The sequence below is a fragment of the Sminthopsis crassicaudata genome, chromosome 5 (assembly GCF_048593235.1).
Source record: "Sminthopsis crassicaudata isolate SCR6 chromosome 5, ASM4859323v1, whole genome shotgun sequence".
In the NCBI taxonomy this organism is placed as follows: Eukaryota; Metazoa; Chordata; class Mammalia; order Dasyuromorphia; family Dasyuridae; genus Sminthopsis; species Sminthopsis crassicaudata.
In genome coordinates this window covers 298,935,024-298,956,149 of record NC_133621.1, presented here as the reverse complement: position 1 = coordinate 298,956,149, position 21,126 = coordinate 298,935,024, and the positions used below count along the sequence as shown (strand labels likewise).

At 47.5% G+C, this 21,126-nt stretch overlaps 1 protein-coding gene across 1 annotated transcript; it reads right to left on the bottom strand.

The window, feature by feature from the left end:
• Window positions 1–623: 623 nt before the first annotated feature.
• SH3BP1 (SH3 domain binding protein 1) lies at window positions 624–20,856 on the bottom strand. Its single transcript, XM_074271639.1, has 18 exons — window positions 20,571–20,856; window positions 17,786–17,828; window positions 17,268–17,372; window positions 14,976–15,052; window positions 14,633–14,744; window positions 12,904–12,980; window positions 10,972–11,107; window positions 9,451–9,519; window positions 9,022–9,112; window positions 7,961–8,106; window positions 6,831–6,942; window positions 6,183–6,264; window positions 5,842–5,922; window positions 5,550–5,666; window positions 4,911–5,008; window positions 3,840–3,978; window positions 2,232–2,329; window positions 624–1,576 (listed from the first exon to the last, which is right to left on the bottom strand). The coding sequence occupies exons 1-18, from the start codon at window positions 20,630–20,632 to the stop codon at window positions 1,137–1,139; spliced, it is 2,085 nt and encodes a 694-aa protein (XP_074127740.1). The 5' UTR covers window positions 20,633–20,856; the 3' UTR covers window positions 624–1,136.
• Window positions 20,857–21,126: the final 270 nt, after the last annotated feature.

Here is a 21,126-nt window from a genome sequence, read left to right as displayed (position 1 = left end):
CGGGAGATGAAGGGAAAGGGAATAAGCATTGATGTGGCGCCTACTGTGTGGCAGGCACTGTAGCAAACCGGGAATGTACAAAGGCAATAATAAGTCATGTAATGTACGCACATATCTGTGCATGTAACACACATCCTGTACATACACATTACATAATATATATTTGTATACAGATATTGTATTTGGACATATACATTATACGTATCTGTATGTGTATGTATACTTTGTATATCTATATAATATACATTGTATATATACTTACCCAGAAAACCATTATTCTATATAGACACAATTGCCTATGTAATCTGCATCTTATTTTCCCTCCCCTTCCTCCCCTCCCCCCCTCTCCAGATGTGAGCTCAACTCTGACCTCTGACACTGTGTGATGGAGTAAAATTGCTTAACTGCGGCTGCCTCAGGCTCTTCCATATAACAGCATCTACGCCCAGGGTTGTCCCAGAGGCGATCACATTTGTAAAGTGCCTGGCCGCTACTGTTACTATGGGCAGTGAGCTCCCCATCACCGGAAGTGTTCGCAGGGCGCGGACCCTGTAACTCTGAGCCCGGGACTCCGCTCTCCCGACAAGCGGGACCCTCAGGGACCGAAGCTGCTGCCACTCGGGTTCTCAATAATCACCTTTATTGGGAAGACGAGAGGGGCGGTGGACCGCACACTAAGTATGCTCCAGTTCGATCCAAAATAACTTACAAGCCGTACCAAGCCAAAAACAAACCAAAACCGCTTCTGGGAAAGGAAAAGAGCTGCTCTCCCAGTGAAGTCAAAGTAAGGGCCCTCCCCGTTACTCTTTGCTTTCCCTCCCGGACTGGGCCCTGCCAGGCGTGGGGAGAGAGGCTCTGGACGCCCAGAACCAGGGGCGCCACGGGGCAGTGCAAAGGCCCGGGCTCCTCCTCAGCTCCCAAGGCTCAGGACCAGCCCAGCTGGGGCGAAGGGCCAGAGGCACTGGTGACTGGGAGATTTCCATCCTCAGGGGCAGTTGAGGGCTGAGTCACTGGAGCTCCCAGATGGGATGGGGCCAGAAGGAAAAGGGACCCCAGAAAAATAGAAGAGGCAAGGGAATGGGGGAGAGGAGGGGCAGTGCACTGTGGTGGACGGAGGCGGGCGGCCCGCCCCTGGCTCAGTCGGTATCTGAGGCGAGAGTCCTAGGCCGAGGCTGGGGGGGAGTGGTGACCCCTCCTGGGGAGGCACAGCTGTCCCCCTCAGGGCCTCTGGTCTCCCCAGGGAACTCAGTCTCAGTGCTGGGGGTGAGGAGGGGACTGGGAGAAGGAGACGGTCGATTCAGCCGTCGAACAGGCTGGGGAGGTTGAGGAGGCAGGGGGGGTGGCACAGAGGGGGCCTTAATATTGCTGCCCGCCTGACGCCGGGGGAGTGCCCTGGGAGTAGCCGGACTCCCTGGAGTGGAGAGCTGAGGCTGTGACTGAGGCTGTGACTGAGGCTGGGCCTGGGGCTGAGGCTGTGTTGGGGAAGGAACTGTAGAGGGAACGGTTGGAGGTGAAGTTCGAGGACTCAGGACCTGGGGTGGCGGCACCATGGGCCGGGCAGGGGCTGGGCGTTTGGCTGTAGGGAAAGTCAGAGGGAAAGAAAGTTAGCCTGGAGATCCAGAGATACCCATCCTGATCTCTGACCTTGGTCTTGCCATCACTCTAGACCTGGCTCCTATTCTGTTCTACTCTGGCCTCCCTGCCCCTGGCCCAGCACTGAGGTGATGGATGCAGGGGCAAGCGTCCAAAATCCTGGCTCTGGTCCTGGCTCCGACAAAAATCCAGGGTCACTTTGAGCACATCGTTTTCCATGGGCCTCAGGATGGTCCCATGGACTGGAACCGCTTTAAGGGTTCCTCCCATACTGCATGTAAAATATGAGATATTTTACAGCCTCAAAGCTCCCCTTCCCAAAGGCCCTCCCAGCCCCGACATCCTCTATTCCAATCAAGAAGCACTGATTAAGAACCGACTGAATGCCACAGAAGTGAAACTGCCCTTGGCTGTCAAGGAGCCTCTGTTCTGAGGTCCTACTCAGCCCAGATGCGCCATTACTCTTAAGAGTACTTGCTTCTTTCTCATTTTCTATGCTCGTGTCGTGTCTCCATCTAGACTCAGCTTTAGCCGTCCCAACCCCATCTCTGACCAAGATCTCAGCCTCTAAAACTCTTAGTTCTCAGGGACACATTTCCCATGGTACCTCTCCAATGCATGGCCATAGGGACACTCACTTTTTCGGGCCGTTTCCTCGGCTGATGCAGGTGCTTCTGTGAGGTTCTTGCTGACCTTTGGGGAGCTAGGCCTTGGGGGAGGTTCCAACTCTACCTTACTGAAGGATAGAGAGAGAGAGAGATGAGAACACAGGTCTCGGCCAGAGACAAGGACCCTAACGGCAGGTTTCCAAGAGTCTCCCGAATACCAAGAAACTCCCGGCTCTCAAGTTGAAGTCTTTCTCAGCAACCACTTGTGTGAAGGACTGCGTTACCGCTGGGGTTGGGAGAAGAACCTTTGCCCAGCATCTAACAGGAGACCAGGAGGGCATTTGGTAACCCCAGTCAGACTACTGAAAGCCAAACAGGGAAGCCTGCTTGGGCTGAGTGGAATAGAGACAGTCAGAGGGGGGTACATCAATGTGGGCAAGATCCAGCTTGATTTAATAATCACAGCTGAACGGAGTAGTGAGCTCCCCATCAATCTAAGTCAGGGGTTCTTAAATTACGGCCCGCAGGCCAGATACGGCCCACTGAGGACCGCCGGGTTATGGCAAATGGGCTGAGGGGCAGAGACAGACTGTGAGTTTTTGTTTTTACTATAGTTCAGCCCTCCAACAGTCTGAGGGACAGTGAAGTGGCCCTTATTTAAAAAGTTTTGAGGACCACTGATAAGTGCTCAAACATCTACATAGAAAATGATTGAGATCACTATTCTCCATGGGAGGCTGTGGTGTCAAAATTAATAAGAATATAGAATCATACATAAAACTGGAAGGGACCTCAGAATATCTAGTTCAATCTTCTCATTTTACAGATGAGGAAACTGAGGTTTCTAGAACTTAACCGAGCCAGGACATCTCAATAGTTCTGGAGTCATTAAATCAGAACAAGTTTTAAATGCCTGGGCTACTTATCCTGGATATTCCTGCCCAATTCCTCAAACCGTGGGGGCCTAAAGTTGGAAAGCAAGGGAGTATGCAATGTTGGGGGTCTCCAACTGGGACAGGAATAGGATTGAAAAGACTGAACCTAAATGGTCTCTGGGGTCCACTTCCAATCCCCAAATCCTCTGATTCTGTAGTTATGTCAAGATCTGTGACTCCCAGAGTCTCAATTGTTCTCCAATTAACTTTTAGGTAATATAAATTTCCCAACAGACCTGAAACAATTCAGAACAATGGAACAATAGCATCTATCTACCACTGAGGCAGCTACAGCTGGATTCAAAGTCAAGAAAACCTCCTAATTTAAATCCGGACTCAGACACTAAGCTGTGTGAATTTGGGCTAGTCATTTCACTTTTGTTTCTTTAATTGTAGGAGAGGGCCCAAAACAGCATTTACCTTTCAGGGTCATTCTGAGAATTAAATGAGATACTTGTAGAGCACTTAGCGTAGGACCTGGCACGTTGGTGGAGCTTTATAAATGCTAGCTGTCATCATTATTATTATGAATACCGCCACCAAAAGAGAGGCTGGAGATGTCTGGGGATATCCCCGACGCCATAAAACAAAGGAAACCCACAAGGTCGTCTCTCCTATCTCCCTCCATTCCCCAGAAAGAATCCTCAGAATTGAAAGAAAGAGCAGTTGCCTTTTGGTCCAAACCATCAAAGAATATTCTTACCTTTCCTTAGCCACTGGAGAGGGCGAGGTAGTAGCTGGGAATTCTTCCGACTTGGGGCTGTCCGAAAACTGTTCCTGGGGATGGGGTTGATACACGATATCGGGGGAAGTAAACAAGCCTGAGACATTGAAATTGATATCTGCAAAAAGAAGAGGGTGGGATCAAAAGCCTTCCCGAGAAAGAGTCGATTGAACAGAATTCAACAAACACCTTTTTCTTCCCAACTTACTGCTAACCCAGCTGCATTCACTTTGTCAGTGCCAAAGTCTCCCAGTTTTATGGAACCGAAAGGACCGATTTTGTCTGTTGTGATCACTTCTCTCTTTAAGAATTCACTCCTTAAGCTGAGTGTCAATTCGGATAAAGCCCCGACACTGAAGTCGCAAACCTGGACTTAGACACTCAATGTTTTTTAGCCCCCAAATGCCTCAGTCAAAAATAAGACTTTATTTTTGCTGAGGCAATTGTGCTTAAGTGACTTGCCCAGAGTCAAACAACTAGGAAGTGTTAAGTGACTGAGACCGGATTTGGACTCAGGTTCTCCCACCTAGCTGCCCCAAGAATTCATTTCTTATACATATCTTTTTTACATGACTTAAGTATTCACTCCTTAAGTATGTCTTTTTGCCCGACTCGATTCTGTTGCTTTAAAAATATGACAACTTTTATTACTAATTTCTATTTAAATCCAATTTTGAGGTTTGTAGTCAAAGGGATGGGCCTAAAGCTAATTTCTGCCAAATCATTTTAGTCTTCTGATTCTTCAGAATCTCTCCACTGCATCAGGGACAAGCTCCACATCTGGAAGGCTAGGGAAGAAGCAAAAGGCCAGTAGGAACAAAAGGGGAGCAGAGTAGTTCTCCCCACACACACACTCTGAGAAATGGGTCATGTAAGGGCTGAAGGGCTGGTTCTTACCACCATTACTTCTCTGCTTCCACCTAGGATAGTCCTATTTCTCTGACTTTTCTGTGGAATGAGCACACAAGCCCACCTGTGAACACACCACACACACACACACACACACACAAACACACACACACACACACACACACACACACACACACTCACCTCCTGGGAAGAGGACGTCTGAATTCTGGATCAGTGCCTCCACCACACCTACCACCTGGATAGAAGACACCGAAGCTGCATCCAGCTGAGCCTGGTCTCTGAGATGCAGAGGAGAGAGGAGGTTAGTATTAGCCAGGGAAGGCTCAGTGCAGTGATGGCCCCTGAGCACAAATACACTCTGAAGAGGCAGAGGAAGATGGGACTTCAAGTCTTTTCTTTAATCAAATAATATCTCTATTTCTAGCCTCCACTAAAGTCCTCTGCCTTCTGATACTATCCCATAGTCTGGAAAAGATCCTACTTTAGAAAGGTTATATAGGGGCACTAGGTGGTATGGCGGATAGAGCACCCTGAAGTCAGGAGGACCTGAATTCAAATTTGATCTCAGACTCTTAAACACTTCCTAGCTGTATGGCCCTGGGCAAGTCACTTAACCCCAATTACCTCAGTAAAAAATGAAAAAAAAAAAAAAAAGAAAGGCTATATGTAGCAGGTACTGCCAAACTCAAGAGCCTGACATCCCCTGTTCTAAGGTCCCTCCCAGTTCTGACATTCCACATCCCAATATTCTCTGCTAAGGTCCCTCCCTGGTCAGGTTCTCCCTTCTAGGTTGAAGGTTCCTATGTTCTCGGCTCCTACCCGTCTCTTGTGGGTGGCCATAACAGGTTTGGCCCCAAGACGATGGCGATGTTGCTCGGAGTCATCTTGTTCACCTCCTGCTCCTTGGCCAGCCTGGCTAGAAACTTGATCAAGTACCTGGGTGGGAGAGAAGAGTAGGGGAAGGGAGTCAGGAGTGGGGTCACTCCCTCTCCTGACTCAAGCCCTTCTCCTTCCTGATTTGAATGGGCTTTCCCTGAGCCCTGATCCCCCTCCCAGCCCTTCCAGCCCAGCCCCCACTCAGCCTAATCACCAGACTACATTGTGGACCCACCTCAGGTTGCAGAGATTTTCCTGGGGCAGTTTCCCACATACTTCTCGGAGGCCTTCAAGCCGGGCCATTGGATCCTTCAGACTGGCAACAGAGAAAGAAAGATCACAAATTCTGAAAGACAGTGGGATTCTGGGTGGGGGCAAGCCACAGTGAAGGGAAGGCCTCCAACTTCCTCATTCGTTTTTATAAACTTGTAGATTTGGAACTAGAATGCACTTTGATGCCATTGAGGTCAGTTCCTCTTTGCTGAGGCTCCCCAGCTAGGAAGCATCGGAGGTGAGATTGGAACTCGGACCTTCCTTCACCAACTCTGTCTGGACTGGTTTTTTGCCCTCACTCACTTGGCAGCAGTCATCCAATCCTCATAGAGTTCAAATGTCATGATAGGTTCAGGAAGCTCACGGAGGTAAGACTTGAGGGCCCCTGAAGAGAGAAGGAAGGCAGAGAAGCAATGTCATTGCTGGCCCAGAATCCTCAGCCCGGCATCTCTCTGGGTCAGGCCCACCCTCCTCAAATCTGCTCTACGGCAGCTTCTCACTGGCTCATGGCAGGGGAAGTGTTCCATCATGGTGGGATTAGCTACTGGAAAGCTAAGTTTTTTCAGGCCAGAGAACTCCCGAAATCAATATCAAAATTATCGAAGTGTTGTCTTTCCTCTGCTGAAGGGATGCCCCAAATACAACATACACTTCCTGTTGGGTTTGCTTGTTTTGTTGGTTAGTTTTTGCTAAACGCTACTTCCTTCCCTCCTCCCCACACCCACTCTGCCTTTCTTTTTAATTTTTATAATAAGGATGGTCCATAGGATGAGGGGAAAGGGGGAGGGGTATGAAAGTGATGTAAAATCTAAAGAGAAAAAGGTAAAAAGAAAGAGGGGGGCAGGGGAGAGGGAAAAAGGGAAGGGAGGGGAGGGGAAGGCAGGAGAGGGCAGGGAGAAGGAGAGGGAAACTAGGTGTTCTAATAGCCAGCCCAGACTGGGGCTCTGGTACCAGCAACAGCGTGAGGGTCTGAGCAGAATTCTTCCAAGCTGCTGGGGTTGAGGGCCATGGTCTGCTTCAGTTTCTTGAGCACCGAGGCCCCTGCTGCCAGGCGGAAGAGGCCCTAGGGAAATGGAAAACCATGATTTCGAAGGGCTTCCCATTGAGGCAAAGAGGCTAAGGGGAAGGGAGCTAAGGGTAAACTGAGGAAGAGGAGACTAGATGGATGGTGGAAAGAAGCAAATCCAGTCAAGGAGTGAGACTAACTGCCAAGGGGAATGGGGAGAAACAAAAATAGCCTGTCCCCCAACCCTCCATGAAAAGTCCCTGCACCCTCAAGCCTCTAAGGTTGGCAACATGCCTTTTATCCTCCCCATATGAGATTGCACACTTAGGAAAAGATCTCACTCACTCGCCCTAAGGTGGGAATGACCAATAATAGCCGAGCTTAATTAAACATTTGTATTACCAAGGAACCATATTTTTAACCTGATGATCTATATGATAGGATTCTCAACAATTGTGAGCAGCCAAAAGGTGGCAGAGGTGCCTCATTTCAGTAGCAGGAAGGTATCCGAAGAGCCAGCTGTTAGTGACTATTCTGTCACTAATTTGCTGTGTGACCTTGGTCAGATCATCTGACCTTTCAGTAGAATAAGTCCCACTCCACTCTCTCAAAGAGCTACCGAGAGATGGATGTGAAAGCCCTTCATAAACATGTCAGTTGGGTTCAATCTTGTCCCTGCTGCTCGATCACAATCTGTAGCTTTGGGCAAGCCCCTTCCCTTCTCTGGGCCTCAGTTTCCCTATCTGTAAAATGACAGGGCTAGATGAATCAAGCTCTCGCTCTCTCTCTTTTTTTTTTTTTTTGAGGCAATTGGGGTTAAGTGACTTACCCAGAGTCACACATCTAAGAAGTGTTAAGTGTCTGAGACTAGATTTGAACACAGGTCCTACTGACTTCGGGGCTGGTGCTCTATCCACTGAGCCACTTAGCTGCCCCGGATCAATCTCTAAGAACTCATCCTTCTGTGATTCTCCATAGCCACTTGGTATAAGCGTCCTTACTATACCACCCAGAAAGTTTTCCCAGCCCCTCCCAGGTGTGAGGTGGTCTCTGCAGGTGCCCTTCTTCCATCTACCTCCTCCTTCATTCCTTCAGACAAAAGCATCAAGATGCAGGCCTCCAGGGGCAAGGCAATGTCCCGGCCCGTCTCCTGCAGATGGGTCTTCAGGGCCACCCCATACACTTTGGTAGAGGGGACATCTGACACACGGGTGCTGCTCTCTGTAGGAAGAAGATGAGACAGGATGAAGGAAGGAAGTACTTCATCTTCCCCTCCTCTGAAAGAATAGCCTCAGAGGTAAGACATAAGACTGACCAACCACTAGGGATCCCAGCCCTTTCTCCCCTTAGTCAAGGACCCATGTAAAATTTCTGGAAATTTGGAAGCAAATGGTAGGGAGGAGAGGGTGTGAAGAATGGATGGCAAATTCAGGAAAAGAGGGAGTCCCAATCATTTCAAGTTTTAAGTAGACTTAGAATGAGAATGTTTTTTGTTTGTTTTTTCAGCGTTTGTTATAAGCCTGATGTCACTTGGTTGATTCAGTAACAAAATATGTAATTCCTTCTCCAGTGTCTGTAGCAGTTTCTTTACCATATACTATGTCTGTGTTCTATGTTTCCTTTCACTTATTCAGTACATGACAGCTGCTTGAGGGCAGGAACTGCTCTCATTTTGTCCAGTCTTTCCAGAACCATGGACAGAGCCTGGAGGACAGTGCTCAAGGGCAATTCAACAATCTGTTTGCATCCAATGAGAATTTATTAAGGGACTTTTTGGTGCCAGACATCTTGCTGAGTGACAAAAGGCATATTCTACGAGCTCTTTGGAGCAGATAGTTTTGTTATATCTCATCTAATTTCAAATTTGTTTTCTAGGTTTGTTAGTTTTACTCAACTTCCCCTCCCTGCTGGGTTTTATTCCTTGGTATAAAGGCTCTCAAGAAGCAGCATTTGAGGCTGGTTTGTGGGTCTCCAGTGTCATTCCTGTCCTACTCTGCTGTGAAGAAATAGATTAAGAATGGAAAGTGTCTTGGTTGAGTCACATAGACCTTAAGGGGAAGAAGTCAGTCCCGAACTCCCTGTTATCTCCAGCACCTTGGACAGGGTCAGGAAGGGGCTATCCTCTCCCAGCAATACCTGTGTGACCATGGCTCTCCTTCAGCTCAGCCAAGGCCGAGTCCAGTGAACTTAAGGATTTACGGTGGTAGCTAGCCTGCAGCTCCAGAAGCTGTGTAAGAGAAGCAAGGTAAGGGTCTTGAGAGGAAGGCTATGGGGTGAATCTCAGAGGCCCAGAAGTTGGGGATTTCCCTGTCAGAGCTCCTCTCCCACCTCCTCTAACCCAATCCTGGGAGGTCCCAGAATGGGAGGCCTCTGACCCCTGATGGAAAAATGGGAACTTTGTGGGCTCCTTTCTCCTCCAATTGGGAGGCCTCTGGGTACCCTCTATTTTTTCCTTTCTCCAGGGCTCCTCTGCTAAGAAGCAGCTGCCTTTCCCACCCTACTCTCCCCAGGACTCTCTCCACCATTCTGATAACACCCCCTGGGGCAGGGATGGGGGACTCTTACGTTGATGAAGTAATTTGCGTAGCTGTCTTCCTTTGTAGAAAAGTGGTACAGATCTGACAGATACTCATCCTAGGAGAGATGCAGCAGGGTTCCAAACAACTCTAGAGTCGGTCTTTCTCTTCCTCTCCCCTCCCCCAAGCCCATCTTCCTGAACCTGCCCCTGGTTTGAGAGCTAAGACAGTCCACGATGACCACCCCACTTCAATAGAAGACTATAAACTCTTTGCAGACAATAACTACTTTGTTCTGATTTCTCTATTCCCAAGACTTGGTACAAGACCTCACATACAGTAGGCACTAAATAAATACAGGTTAAATTGAACTCCCAGGATTATCACTTTTTTGCCATTCAACTTTGGACAAATCACTTTATGTCCATTCCAATGTCTTACATATAATAATACGCAAGTTTAATAAATGCTTAAGATGGGTTGAAAGAGGTATCATTTTGTCAGTGTAAGCACTTTGAGAGGCATCGAGGTCTACTGAATAGAACATGGATTTGAAGTCGGGAAGACCAGAGTCAAACTTAAGGCACTTAACTGTGTGACCCTGGCTATTTCTGCATGAGTCAGGAAGCTCTTCAAGGATAGGCACTATCTTTTGCCTTTCTTTGTATCCTCAAGGCTTAGCATAGTGTCTGGCCCTGAAAAACTGTTTATTGACTGACTAAAAGTGATATAACCTCTCCAGACTTCAATTTCCTCCTCTGTAAAATGGGGACAAGATTCCCAAGATTATTGGGAGGATCGAACAGAAGAATGGAGAGAAAAAACTTTTGCAAACCTTAAAGCCCAATGTAAATATCAGTTAGGCTGTTCTAAAGAGAGAATTCCTGAATTCAAATTATATTTCTCATTATTACTATCTTGAGGGTAATGTTTGTTACACAATAGAAAGAAATTAGGATTTGGAGGCAAAGGGACTGAATTCAAATCCTGCTTCGGTCACTTGCTAGCCATGAGACCACAGACATCACTTCCCTTCTCAGGTCTCAGTTTTTTCACTTGTAAAATAGGAAGACTGAATTAGATTAAACTTCTGAAGTTCCTTTTAGCTCTAAATTAAGGGTTCTTATCCAGAGGTTGTAAACTTGTTGTAGTTTTTTTTTTTTTTTTTTTTTGGTTTTTGTTTTTGTTTTTTGTTTTTCCAAGGCTGGGGTTAAGTGACTTGCCCAGGTTCACACAGCTAGGAAGTGTTAAGTGTCTGAGGTCACATTTGAACTCGGGTCCTCCTGAATTCAAGGCTGGTGCTCTATCCACTGTGCCACCTAGCTGCCCCTTGTTGTAGTTTTTAAAAAATATTTTTATAATTGTATTTTAAAATTAGTTCCCTATGTATTCCTAGGCATTCTATACTATGCTTCATTTGGCTTCTAGTGAGTATAAAAAACAACAACAACAACAACAACAACAACAAAACTCTCCATTTTACATAGGAAGAAACAGGTTCAGAGACGGGTAGGGATCTAACTTCTTAGATTGCTCCAACAAGAGCCATGGAACCTCTGAGAGTCCTCACCTTGGACTGTTCTACCTTCCTCTTCAGTTCTTCTTCTTCTTCCTTCAAGGTCTCCAGCTTATTGGTCATGGGGTTGTGACCCCCAGGACCCCCGACACCGGGTCCGAGGCTGGAATTTTTGGCCATCTGACTGATCCTGGAGAAGGGGTCCAAGAAGAAAAAGACACAATGACCAGTCTCCTCCCCTCCTCCACCCTTCCTCAAGTCAGCTGGGTTTCTGACAGCTTACAAGGAATCCTGGAGTTCCAATGCAAATGAGCTCACTTGAATATTGACTTAGTTAGGAAAGGGATGTTCTCTTGGGTGCCCATAGTACTCTCTACAAAGCACAGCCTCCTTAGAACCTTCCCCTTGGGGGACATAGGGCCAGATGCCCCCTTGTGGCCTCTGAGAAGCATGGCCTGGTTAGAGCCTTCCCCCTAGGGATATAGAGGACCAGATGCCCCCTTGTGGCTTCTGGGAGACAGTCTAGTTAGAGCCTTTTCCCAAGGGGATAGAAAGGGCCAGACGCCCCTTATGACCTCTGAGCACAGCCTAGTTAGAGCCTTCTCCCTGACGGATACTTAGGGTCAGATGCCCTCTTATAGCCTCCAAGAAGCAAAAGCCTTCCTTCGGGGACCCAGAAGGTCTGGCTGACCAATCAACACCCAACAGAATTCTATATTTCTAAAGATATTAATATATATCCCTATAATTAAATTAGAATAGTATATTATATATAATATTATAATAATATATAATATAAGAAACAATATAGAATATTTATAGAAATATAGAACCCTGTAGGGGTACAAGACACAAGCATAAGAATATATGTTCACCATCACACACACACACACAGGCAATTATAACAGTATCCTCTCAAAGATTCTCTATTTCAGGTGTAGTATGTCTGTTTTGGAGAGGAAATCTCCCACACTTACTAGCTGCATGACCGAGCAATTAATTAGCCTCTCTGAACCTCTTTCTTTATACTATCCACCCCTGTGCCTACCCAAGGCAGCAGCCAGACCCGCAAGACTACACAAATGTCGACCACCGAGATGGACATCAGGAAGTTTACAAAGCAACGTTCTGACCCTCCAGGAACGAGGTGAGCCGCCATAGTTATATCCACCTCCCAGGAGAATTGTGAAGCCTCCCCAAAGTGCTGTCTCAGCCTCCAAAGGCAACAGAGTCAGGGGCTGTCATGAATTTCATTATAACCATCATTTTTTCAAGAGGAAAAAACAGTCTTGGAGACAGGAAGTGATTTGCCGCAGAGCTTTTGCTAAGATGGCACTATGTATGGCTTATTCATGTTTATGTCACGGTGTAGACATGCTTATACGTGGCACACAGAAACAGGTGTGTGCATGTGTTCACCTGGTGAGCACACCCATGCATATATTAGTCCACACAGCTGTTGCACATGCTCTCAATACTACAATACATAGGTAGATGCATGTATAATCAATAACACATACCAGATGTTCACATGCACACATTTGCACAAAACACTGACAAATCTCTGTATGATTATATTACATACAAGCACACACTCAGGAGTGCATAACAGCATGCTTGTACATACATGTGCTCATGACTACACCTGCATTCACACAATGTGCACAGAAGGACGTACACATACTTTTAAAATGCCTTGCCCTTTGTCTGGAAAGGTGGTCTACTGTCTTTTAGGACAATAAGAAGGACTTATCAGCAGAACAGACCCTCGTTGGAGTGTGGTCTCCCCTAAGCCCCCTCCAGTCAGAAGAAGGAGGGTCGAGATGCCCAGAGTTGTATCAAGGATAGGGCCTGTGGCTGGGAAATAGAGCAGAGTGAGCAAGGAAAGGAGCCCCCTGCTGTGGTCCCAGAGCCCACCAGATATACAATCTGACACAAGTCACCTAATTTGTGGGTCCAAACCCAAACTCAACTCCACCCACTCACCTGCTCTTCAGGGCATTCCAGTCTAATACCAATTTCTGAAGGGTTTTTTTGTGCTTGAGAATGGATGGAAGCTCGTCCTGGTGGATCAGATAAAAGGCATAGACTATCAGAGTAAGGAAAGGGATTTTCACAGAAAAAGAAAAGAGAACATCAGAAAAGCCAGGGAAGTTATGGAGTTAAGATTTGAATGTGGGCCAACTCCTTGTTCCCAAGGTGGACAAAAGTAAATGACAACTTCACTAAAATTGATTCTATCTCAATTTGTTTATTTGCCGATTCTTTGGGGTTTTCCCTATTAGGTAAATCATCCACTTATCAGTAAACAAATAACTTTCTCTTCTTTGCCAGTGTTTGTTTTTAAATCACTTTGACATCTGAATGTAAATGATATGAATCCCTCTCATCCTTCCATTATCCAGAGATTCTTTGTAACAAAGAGTTTAAAAAAGAGACAGAAATAATTGAACAAAACCAACTTATATGTCAACTAAGTCAGACAGTATAGGAATAGTCCAGGTCCACAGTCCCTGCTCTTGCAAAGAAGAGAGAGGGAAAGGCTTTGCTCATATCTTGTTTGGGACCCAGTTATTATAATTGCACAATTCAGTTTGGGTCCCTTTTCTTCTTTTATTTTACAGCATTTTAATCATCATACATATTGTTTTCATGACTTTGTATCAGTTCATATAAATCAGGTTTAGTTTTTTATGCCCATCAATTTCTATGGCATGACAATATTTAATTAAAAATCAAGTGCTACCGTTTTATCACATTTCAATAGAAGTTAGGGAAGAAGAATCTCCTCAGTTTCTAGTTCCCTGTTACTATAAAAAGTATAGTTATAAATATTTTAATATAGATGAAGCCTTTTTTTGACTTCTTGGATGCTATAGTCTGTAAATGTAACTTCTGAGTAAAAGCACTAACATTTATATAGAGCTTTAAATTTGCAAAGAGCATTACAAATATTCTCAACCATCTGGGAAGTGGTATTATGATGTCCATATTTCAAATGAAGAAATATTACACAGACATATGTTGAGTGACTCTTCCAGGATCACACAGCTAGTAAGGTTTTTGTGTCTGAGCCCAGATTTGAAGTCAGGTCCTCCTGACTCCAAGGCCAGTGCTCTATCCACTGAGCCACCTGGCTGCCCCTATGATGTACTTGGTTGATATGTTGGATAATTTTTACTGAAAGTGATTTTTTCCACTTTTTCTTCTTTGTTAACTGGCTCACATATTTAGAGCTGGAGGAACTTTAGAAGTCATTCCCTCCCATCAGTTGACAAAGGAGGAAAACTGAAATGATCTGTTAAAGCTGGATCTCTGAGATAATGAAGATATAGTGGGAAAGTATGTGATGAAAAAACAAAAGGTATTAATAAAATTTTAAAAGAACTAAGTGACAATTATAACATTAATGATATTAATTTACATTAATTAACATCATTAATTCAAGGGCTGCACTTAGCAATGAATTCATCACCTGGGGACCTGAACCCTGGGGGAAAAAGCTTTCTAATAATTGACTAGGCAGGTCCTCAGAAAGGCTTCTCAAAGCCTTTCCAGTTTGATCAGATCTAGTAGCAGAGCCTTCTGTAGCCAGAATCATGTCTAGGTTACCATGAAGCATGGGAGTATGCCTTTGGTGGGTCTTATCACTATAATACATGTAAAATCTTTAGTAAAACTGACAACATGTCTTGGTCAAGATGACAAAGATTACCTCACTCAGCTTATTGAGGGGCTGAAGGACATCTCTCTCCAGGGCCATCTCAAACTCCGCCAAGACGCGAGCTAGCTGACTCTGGATGGAACAGCTCATCTCTAAAGCCTTCCTATGGGGACCAAGTGATCACATTCAGATCAAGACCCCTTCATTCCTTTGAGGCATCCCCACAACCCCAGTTCTCCATCCCATTGTGGGGCGGGGAAGGAAACAAGCCAACCCCAGCCCTGTTCTTCTTCTCCACTAGAAGGGAACCCTCCCACCTTGGCCCATTCTCTGCCCATCTGGAGGGGAGTAACCTTTGGGATTCCATGAACTAATCCCTCCCCAGGTCACTTACCCCATGCTAGAGTCTGCATCCAGCTCTTTGATGCTCTCAGCCATCGTGTGGGATAGAGCCATAAGTGGCAATTTTTTCTACAGAGCCAAAAAGGAGAGGTGAGGGGATGAGATCTGGTCTCTTCTACCAAAGACCGAGTCCAAAGCTAGCGCAGGCCCTTCAGGGGATCCCAGACCTAGATCCATAGCTAGGAGGGATTCTAGAGGTCAACCCGTCCAATCCCCTCACTTTACAGGGGTAGGCTCAACTTGTCCAATCACAGGGATGTTAAATGTAAGAGTAGGAATCTGAACCCAGGTTCTCCTGAGACAGTATTCTTTCTACTGCCCCTAGCTCCTTGGATGTCTCACACAAAATGAAGAATGGGATATATATGAAAAAAGCCCAGAAACACATGTGCTAGAAATACATCTGTTCAACATTGAATAATACATTTTTATTTTTCCAGCGCTTCTTACTTTCCAAAACAATTCTGCATTTTTAGAGCCTCCAAAATACCCTCTGAAGGAGGAGGAAAGGAACAGGAGGATAAAGTCAGAGATGAGAAATCTCTCAGGAAAAGTAAAGAGTTAGGGTGGGGGAAAAGTGAGATGGGACAGCTCTTTTCAAGTAGCTGAGGGTTGTCATGGGGAAAAAGGCTTTTCTTTGCCTGCTTGGCCCCCGAAGGCAGAAGCAGGACGAGGGGGCAGGCTAATGGGGACTGTGGCTGAGAGAGTCAGATTTGGATTCCATATAAGGGAAAAAATTCCTAGGAATTAGAGTTAATCAAAGTGGAGTTGGCTGCCTCCAGGGGCAGGGAGTTAGTTTTCCATCCCTGGAGGTCTTTAGGCAGAGGCTAAATATCCCACTGGCTAGGGATTTGGGGATTGTGGCCATTATTACATTATTATAACTTTCATTTTGCAAGTAAAAAACCAAGATGGGGAGTCCAAGTAAGTTGTCCAGTGGTAGAGGTGGGATTGATACCCAGGTGTTCTGATTTCCCATTCAAGGCTTTTTCTATCAGGTCAGCACATGAAGGTGGAGGGAGGCTTGCAGGGCATGTTGGGAAGGAAACATGCTTGAATGGCAGGATCTGGGCAAGGTGGGACAGGGAATTAGCAGCCATCTTTTTGTTTGTTTTTGAGGCACTTAACTGGGGTTACGCGATTTGCTCAGGTTCACACAGCCAGTTAAGTGTGAAATTCAATTTGAACTCCGGCCTTCCTCCTAACTCTAAGGTGCTCAATCCACTTTACCACTTGGCTGCTCCCCTTTTTTTTTTTTTTTTTTTATTTAGTCTAACCAAGAACAGTAATCTCCAAAATATTTTGAGGCTGGGTTGAGTTGGGTTTGGGTTTTTTTGGTTTGTTTTTGCTTATTTTGTTTTGTTTTTGTTTTTCTTATCTCCCAGTACCTAGTAGGTGTTTGATAATGCTTGTTAACATGGCACTCCAAGCCACTGTCCACATAGCAGCCAAACGAATAGTCCTCTTACTCAATAATACATATTACTCTCCTGCTCAAGAGGAAGCTTGCAGTAGCTCCCTCTTGCCTTAAACACGGATTCCTCCTTTGGGCCTTTCAAGCCATCCAGTCTGCCTTTAGTTTACCTTTCAGACTGAACACTAAAGTACTCCCTCCTTACACATGCTACTTTCCAGCCAGACTGGCTTTCCTTCTGATTGCATCTCTCCCTACTGTGCACAGTCTGATCAGACACCTGAAGTACCCTCTCTTATCTCTACCTCTAAGAATCCCCCAAAGTGAGCCTTTTCTGATACTTCTCAGCCCGGACAGTGGAAAGGATCTCAGGATCACATATCCTGGAGCTAGAAAGGATCACGGAGTCCAACCCCATCATTCTACAGATAAGAAAACAAGCCCCTGGGCCTAGAAGCTTGCTTTGTTTGTCTTTGTAACCTCAACATTCTGTCTGTATGGTACCGGGCGTTTAGTAAGTGCTTGGGGAATATCCACAGAAGCCAATTTGGGTATTTGGAGTGTGGTGGAACAGGGAAAAGAGAGTTCTTTTGCTGGAAGCAAAGAATAGGAAGAAGATCCCAAGGAAGAGATCATAGGATCTAAAGAACTTCTGACACTTTCTATCTCTGTGACCTTAAAAGCAAGTCATCAACTCCTTGGGCCTCAGTTTCCTCATCTGTAAAGTGAGGAGATTGGATCCCAAGGCCTCTTGTGGCTTGAGCTCTACCATCCCCTAACGTTAGTTCCTATCGCTCCTCACCTCTGGAGCTAGCTCTCTCTCCTACCCACCCCCCCCCAAACCAAGAAAGGGCTTCCATGCATACTCACCACACGCTTCTCCATGTCTGCCCCACTCTGGCCCTGTAAGCAGGCCTGCAGCCTCTTGTGGACATTGTGAGCAGCCCGCTTGGCTGGCTCTAGCCTCTGTTCTACCTGAAAGTGGCAGAAAGAGGCCGAGAGGGAGAAGTGTTCACAGGAGGGGGCCTGTGTTCTCCCCTGTTAGACTGTAAACTTCTTGAGGGCGGGAGTATCTTGTGTCTCTTTTTATAACCCCAAAATTTAACATAGCATCTGGCATACAGTGGGTGCTTAATAAATGTTTAGCCATCCATTGAATGGTTTCCCTTTTTCTCTTCATCCTGCCACATACCCAAGACTTGGTCCTCCTTCAAGGACACTTCCCCTTCCATTTACTCCCTATTTTCCCCAGGGTGACATCTTCCTTAGAAGGGAAATCCAGTCCAGGAGGTTCTGGTGACTCATAGCACCACTTGGCCACCTCCCTCTGCCTTCCAATTCCTGTACGGGCCTGCCTCTCACCACTTTGCTGGAGCCCACATCCTTACCTGGAGCAGGTCCTCGCTCAGAAATTCAGCAGTCTCTTGGACACTGTGGGGGACAGAGACTGGTTGAGCTTGGAGGCCTCTCTACTCAACCTACTTTCTCCTGCTTCCCCAGAACTCCCTGATGGACATCCTGACATAAGGCACTTGGAGTAAGGAAAATCTAGATGAAAGTCTTAGGTCATGATATCTCTGTGATCTAGGTCAAGTCTCTGACCGTATCTGTGCCTCGGTTCCTGTAACTGAGCAGTCAAGCTAGTTGTCCTCCGAGGCCCATCAAAGTTCTAAAATCAATGACCCCATAACCAGTGTCCAAGTCTGGACTCTGAGGGGGGAAAGGGCACTTCAGGGTAACCAACTAGGAGCTGAAGGGGGATTGGGCAGAGGGTGGAGAGGACAGGAGCCCCAGCTGATGTGGCCTCCCGGGAAGGATCCCTGCCTGTCCACATCCAGCTATTCATTCCAGTCTCTCACCCATTCTACCCCACACCCCTCCAGCCAGAGCACATTCCAAAGCAGCTGGGAATCCAAAGTCAGCCGCTTCCTTCTCCACCCTGAGCTGCACCTGAGAGCGTGGGGCAGGGCAGCAGGAAGAGCTCTTCAGGGGCCCCAGACCAAACCTGTGAAGGCTGCCATGATAGGGAACAGCTGGAGTAAAGTCCAGAGTAAAATAAAGAGGGAGATATCTCAGGGAGGGGGAAAGGGAGAGATCTGGTGGAGGGGGAGATATCAGGGGGAAGGGGAGAGGGAGATGTCAGGGAGAGGGGGAAGGGAGATATCAGGGGGAGAGGGAGAAGGAAATATTAAAGGGAGGGGGAGGGGAGACATCTGGGGAGAAAGATCCAAGGGGTTTCAGTTTGGGGATATAAGAAACAGTGAAAAGCACGAGCAGTGATTGGATTTGTCATCAGAGAAACCGATTCTGAAGGTTGTCTCTGTGCCAACTTGCCTATTGCCTCAATTGTCTTATCTGTAAAATGGCTTCTGAAGTCCCTTCTAGCTCCTATATCTATGCTCCTATAGTCATAAATCATATCATTATTTTTTGTTGAAGGTCTCAGTATCTTCAGTAAAATGACTGGATTGGGCTAGATGGTCCTTGAAGTCTCTTTCAGCTCTAAAGTTATGATCCTAAATCACTTCCCCTCTATGTCTCAGTTTCCTTCTTTGGGGAAGAAAAGGGGGGGAGGAGGAAAAGCTTCAATAGCCTCTAAGGTCCCTGTCAACTTGAAATTGAGATTTCCCCCCCTCACTTCTCCCCTCATTCCTGCTTCTCCAGCCCAGCCCATAATGCAGACTGAAGTTAGAATTGTACAATTCCAGGACGTCATGGAGTCCAACCTTCTTAACTGAAGGATGAGGAAACTGTGATCCAGAGAGGTGACTTGTCCAATGGCTCACGGGTAGTAAGTAGCCAAGACAGGATTATAAACCAGGTATTCTGGTTCCCAGTCAGTTATTCTTCCCCCTCCCAAATGTGAGAGGGAAATTCTAGGTTCCATGAGGAGATGGAGGGGGGGGGAGGTCAAGGAGGAGATGGCAAGGGAGTCAGGGCAAGAGCATCTGGTTTTGGTTTTTGTAAAACAGATGTTTAAAAACTTAGGCCTTGGGAATGGGGCTGGATTTTTACCTGACCCTGGGAAAAGCAAAGAATCCAAAGTTTTGAAATCTTGAGAGGAGTGGGGGTGGGGAGGAGACAGGAAAAGCAGACTTATGGGAAAAGCAGCACATGGATGGCTTTTTAGCCCTCTGAAGAAGTCCCCCAGGAGCCATTCTCTCCAGGGAGCTGTGATCAGGCCAGATCCCTTTCTTCACCCCCTCCCTGAGGTCCCAGTCTTATCTCCTTCCTCCTCTCCAGGAAGGATCCTGAAATTTAAATTCTTTACTGGGGCCAGGCTGGATAATGGAAGCTGGAGGAGTATTGGGGGTGGGGAAGGAAGAAAATTAGCCCCAGAATCCCAGGCAGAGTGAGGAGCTAGCCAGCCTGGTCTCTGACCTTCCCCTCCAAAACTTAACTACAGAAACCTGGAGGGGGGAGGGGAAGGGGAGGTCTCTTCAGGGAACAGTTCCTAATTTCCTCCGCTGTAGAAGAGGGACTTCAACCAGGTGATCGAAAAACTGTTAGCGTTAAAAAGTAACTTCCTCTGTTCGAAGAGCCCTTCAAGTTCCGAAAAACACTGTTCTGAGGGCCTCTCAGTTTGGACATCTTTTTTCTGAGGGTCCTCCCCACTCTGCCCTTCCAAGAAGTTCCTTTTTCTAAGCCCAGCTCCCACACTCCACGCTGGGAGGCCCTCGCTGCTCCATATTCCAGGTTCTGGTTTCTTTGTAGTTCTAAGGCCCCTCCTAACTCTGACCTCCAAAGTTCTAAAGTCCCTCCTAGTTAAGGCACTCAGTTCCCAGTCCCCCTCCATCCAACTTGGAGGCCCCTCCTCCATGGGTGGAGACTCCCCCTCTTCCCAAGCACACCAGATCCCCTTCCCTAACATCTTGGGGGGATGGGCCGAGGACTCCAAACCCTTCCTGCCGTGGGAAGCGTTGGGGAGGGGGTTTGGCCCGGGGCCTCACCTCACGAGAATCCCCTTCCCAGGAGACCTCTTTTGGGTGGGGGGAAGGGTTGAAAGAGAAAGCAAACTTAAGGGAAGAGGTTCCAATCCAAGTCTGGGGCTTGGGGGTGGTGCGGGCTGGGACTGAAGCACCGGGGTTCTCAGTCCTTATGCCGAAGCCCCCCAGCCCAGGACACGCGCGCGCGCGCAGCCCACCCCCGCCCCCCGGCCCGAGCCGCGCTCACCGTGCCGAGCCCCCGGTCTGGGACAGCTGCAGCCGCATCCGATTAAGCTGCCTCTTCATCATCTTGGGGGACTGGGGGGGCAACTTGCGGGCGGGCTACCGAGAGCGGGCCGCCCCCCGGGCTGCTCATGGGACTCGGACGACGGCACACGACGCTCTGCCCGGGCGCACCGAGGTAGAGACGGACCGACGGACGGTCTGTCGGAGGCAGTTTCTCTCTTCCTGGCAGAGCCTCTCTCCTCCTCCCTTTTCTCCTCCTCCCTTTTCTCCTCCTCCCTCCCCCCCTCCTCTTTCCCCTCCCCCTCTCCTTTCCCCCCTCCCTCCCGCCCTGCCTCTCCTCTCTCTCCCCTCCCCTCCGCCGCTAACTCCGCTTCCTCGGTCTGTCCGTCCGTGGGTCCGTCGGTGCGTCCGCCCGCCTGACTGGGTGTCCTCCCGTCTGTCAGTGCTCCGGTCTGGCGGTCCTCCCTCGCCCCGCCTCCAGCCCGAGCCTTGGAGTGCCCCTAGCTGTTCCTGTCCCCACCTGCGGCGGACTCCGCCCGAGAGGGGGAAACGGAGGG

What these genes read in the sequence shown, in the direction of transcription:
- SH3BP1 (XM_074271639.1), bottom strand. Translation starts at nt 20,632, where the DNA reads ATGATGAAGAGGCAGCTTAATCGGATGCGGCTGCAGCTGTCCCAGACC. An exon ending in CCCTCAATAAGCTGAGTGAG is followed by an intron (nt 12,981 to 14,632) that starts GTAATCTTTGTC and finishes CTGATCCACCAG; the next exon opens with GACGAGCTTCCATCCATTCT. An exon ending in AGACCCTCACGCTGTTGCTG is followed by an intron (nt 6,265 to 6,830) that starts GTACCAGAGCCC and finishes TTCTCTCTTCAG; the next exon opens with GGGCCCTCAAGTCTTACCTC.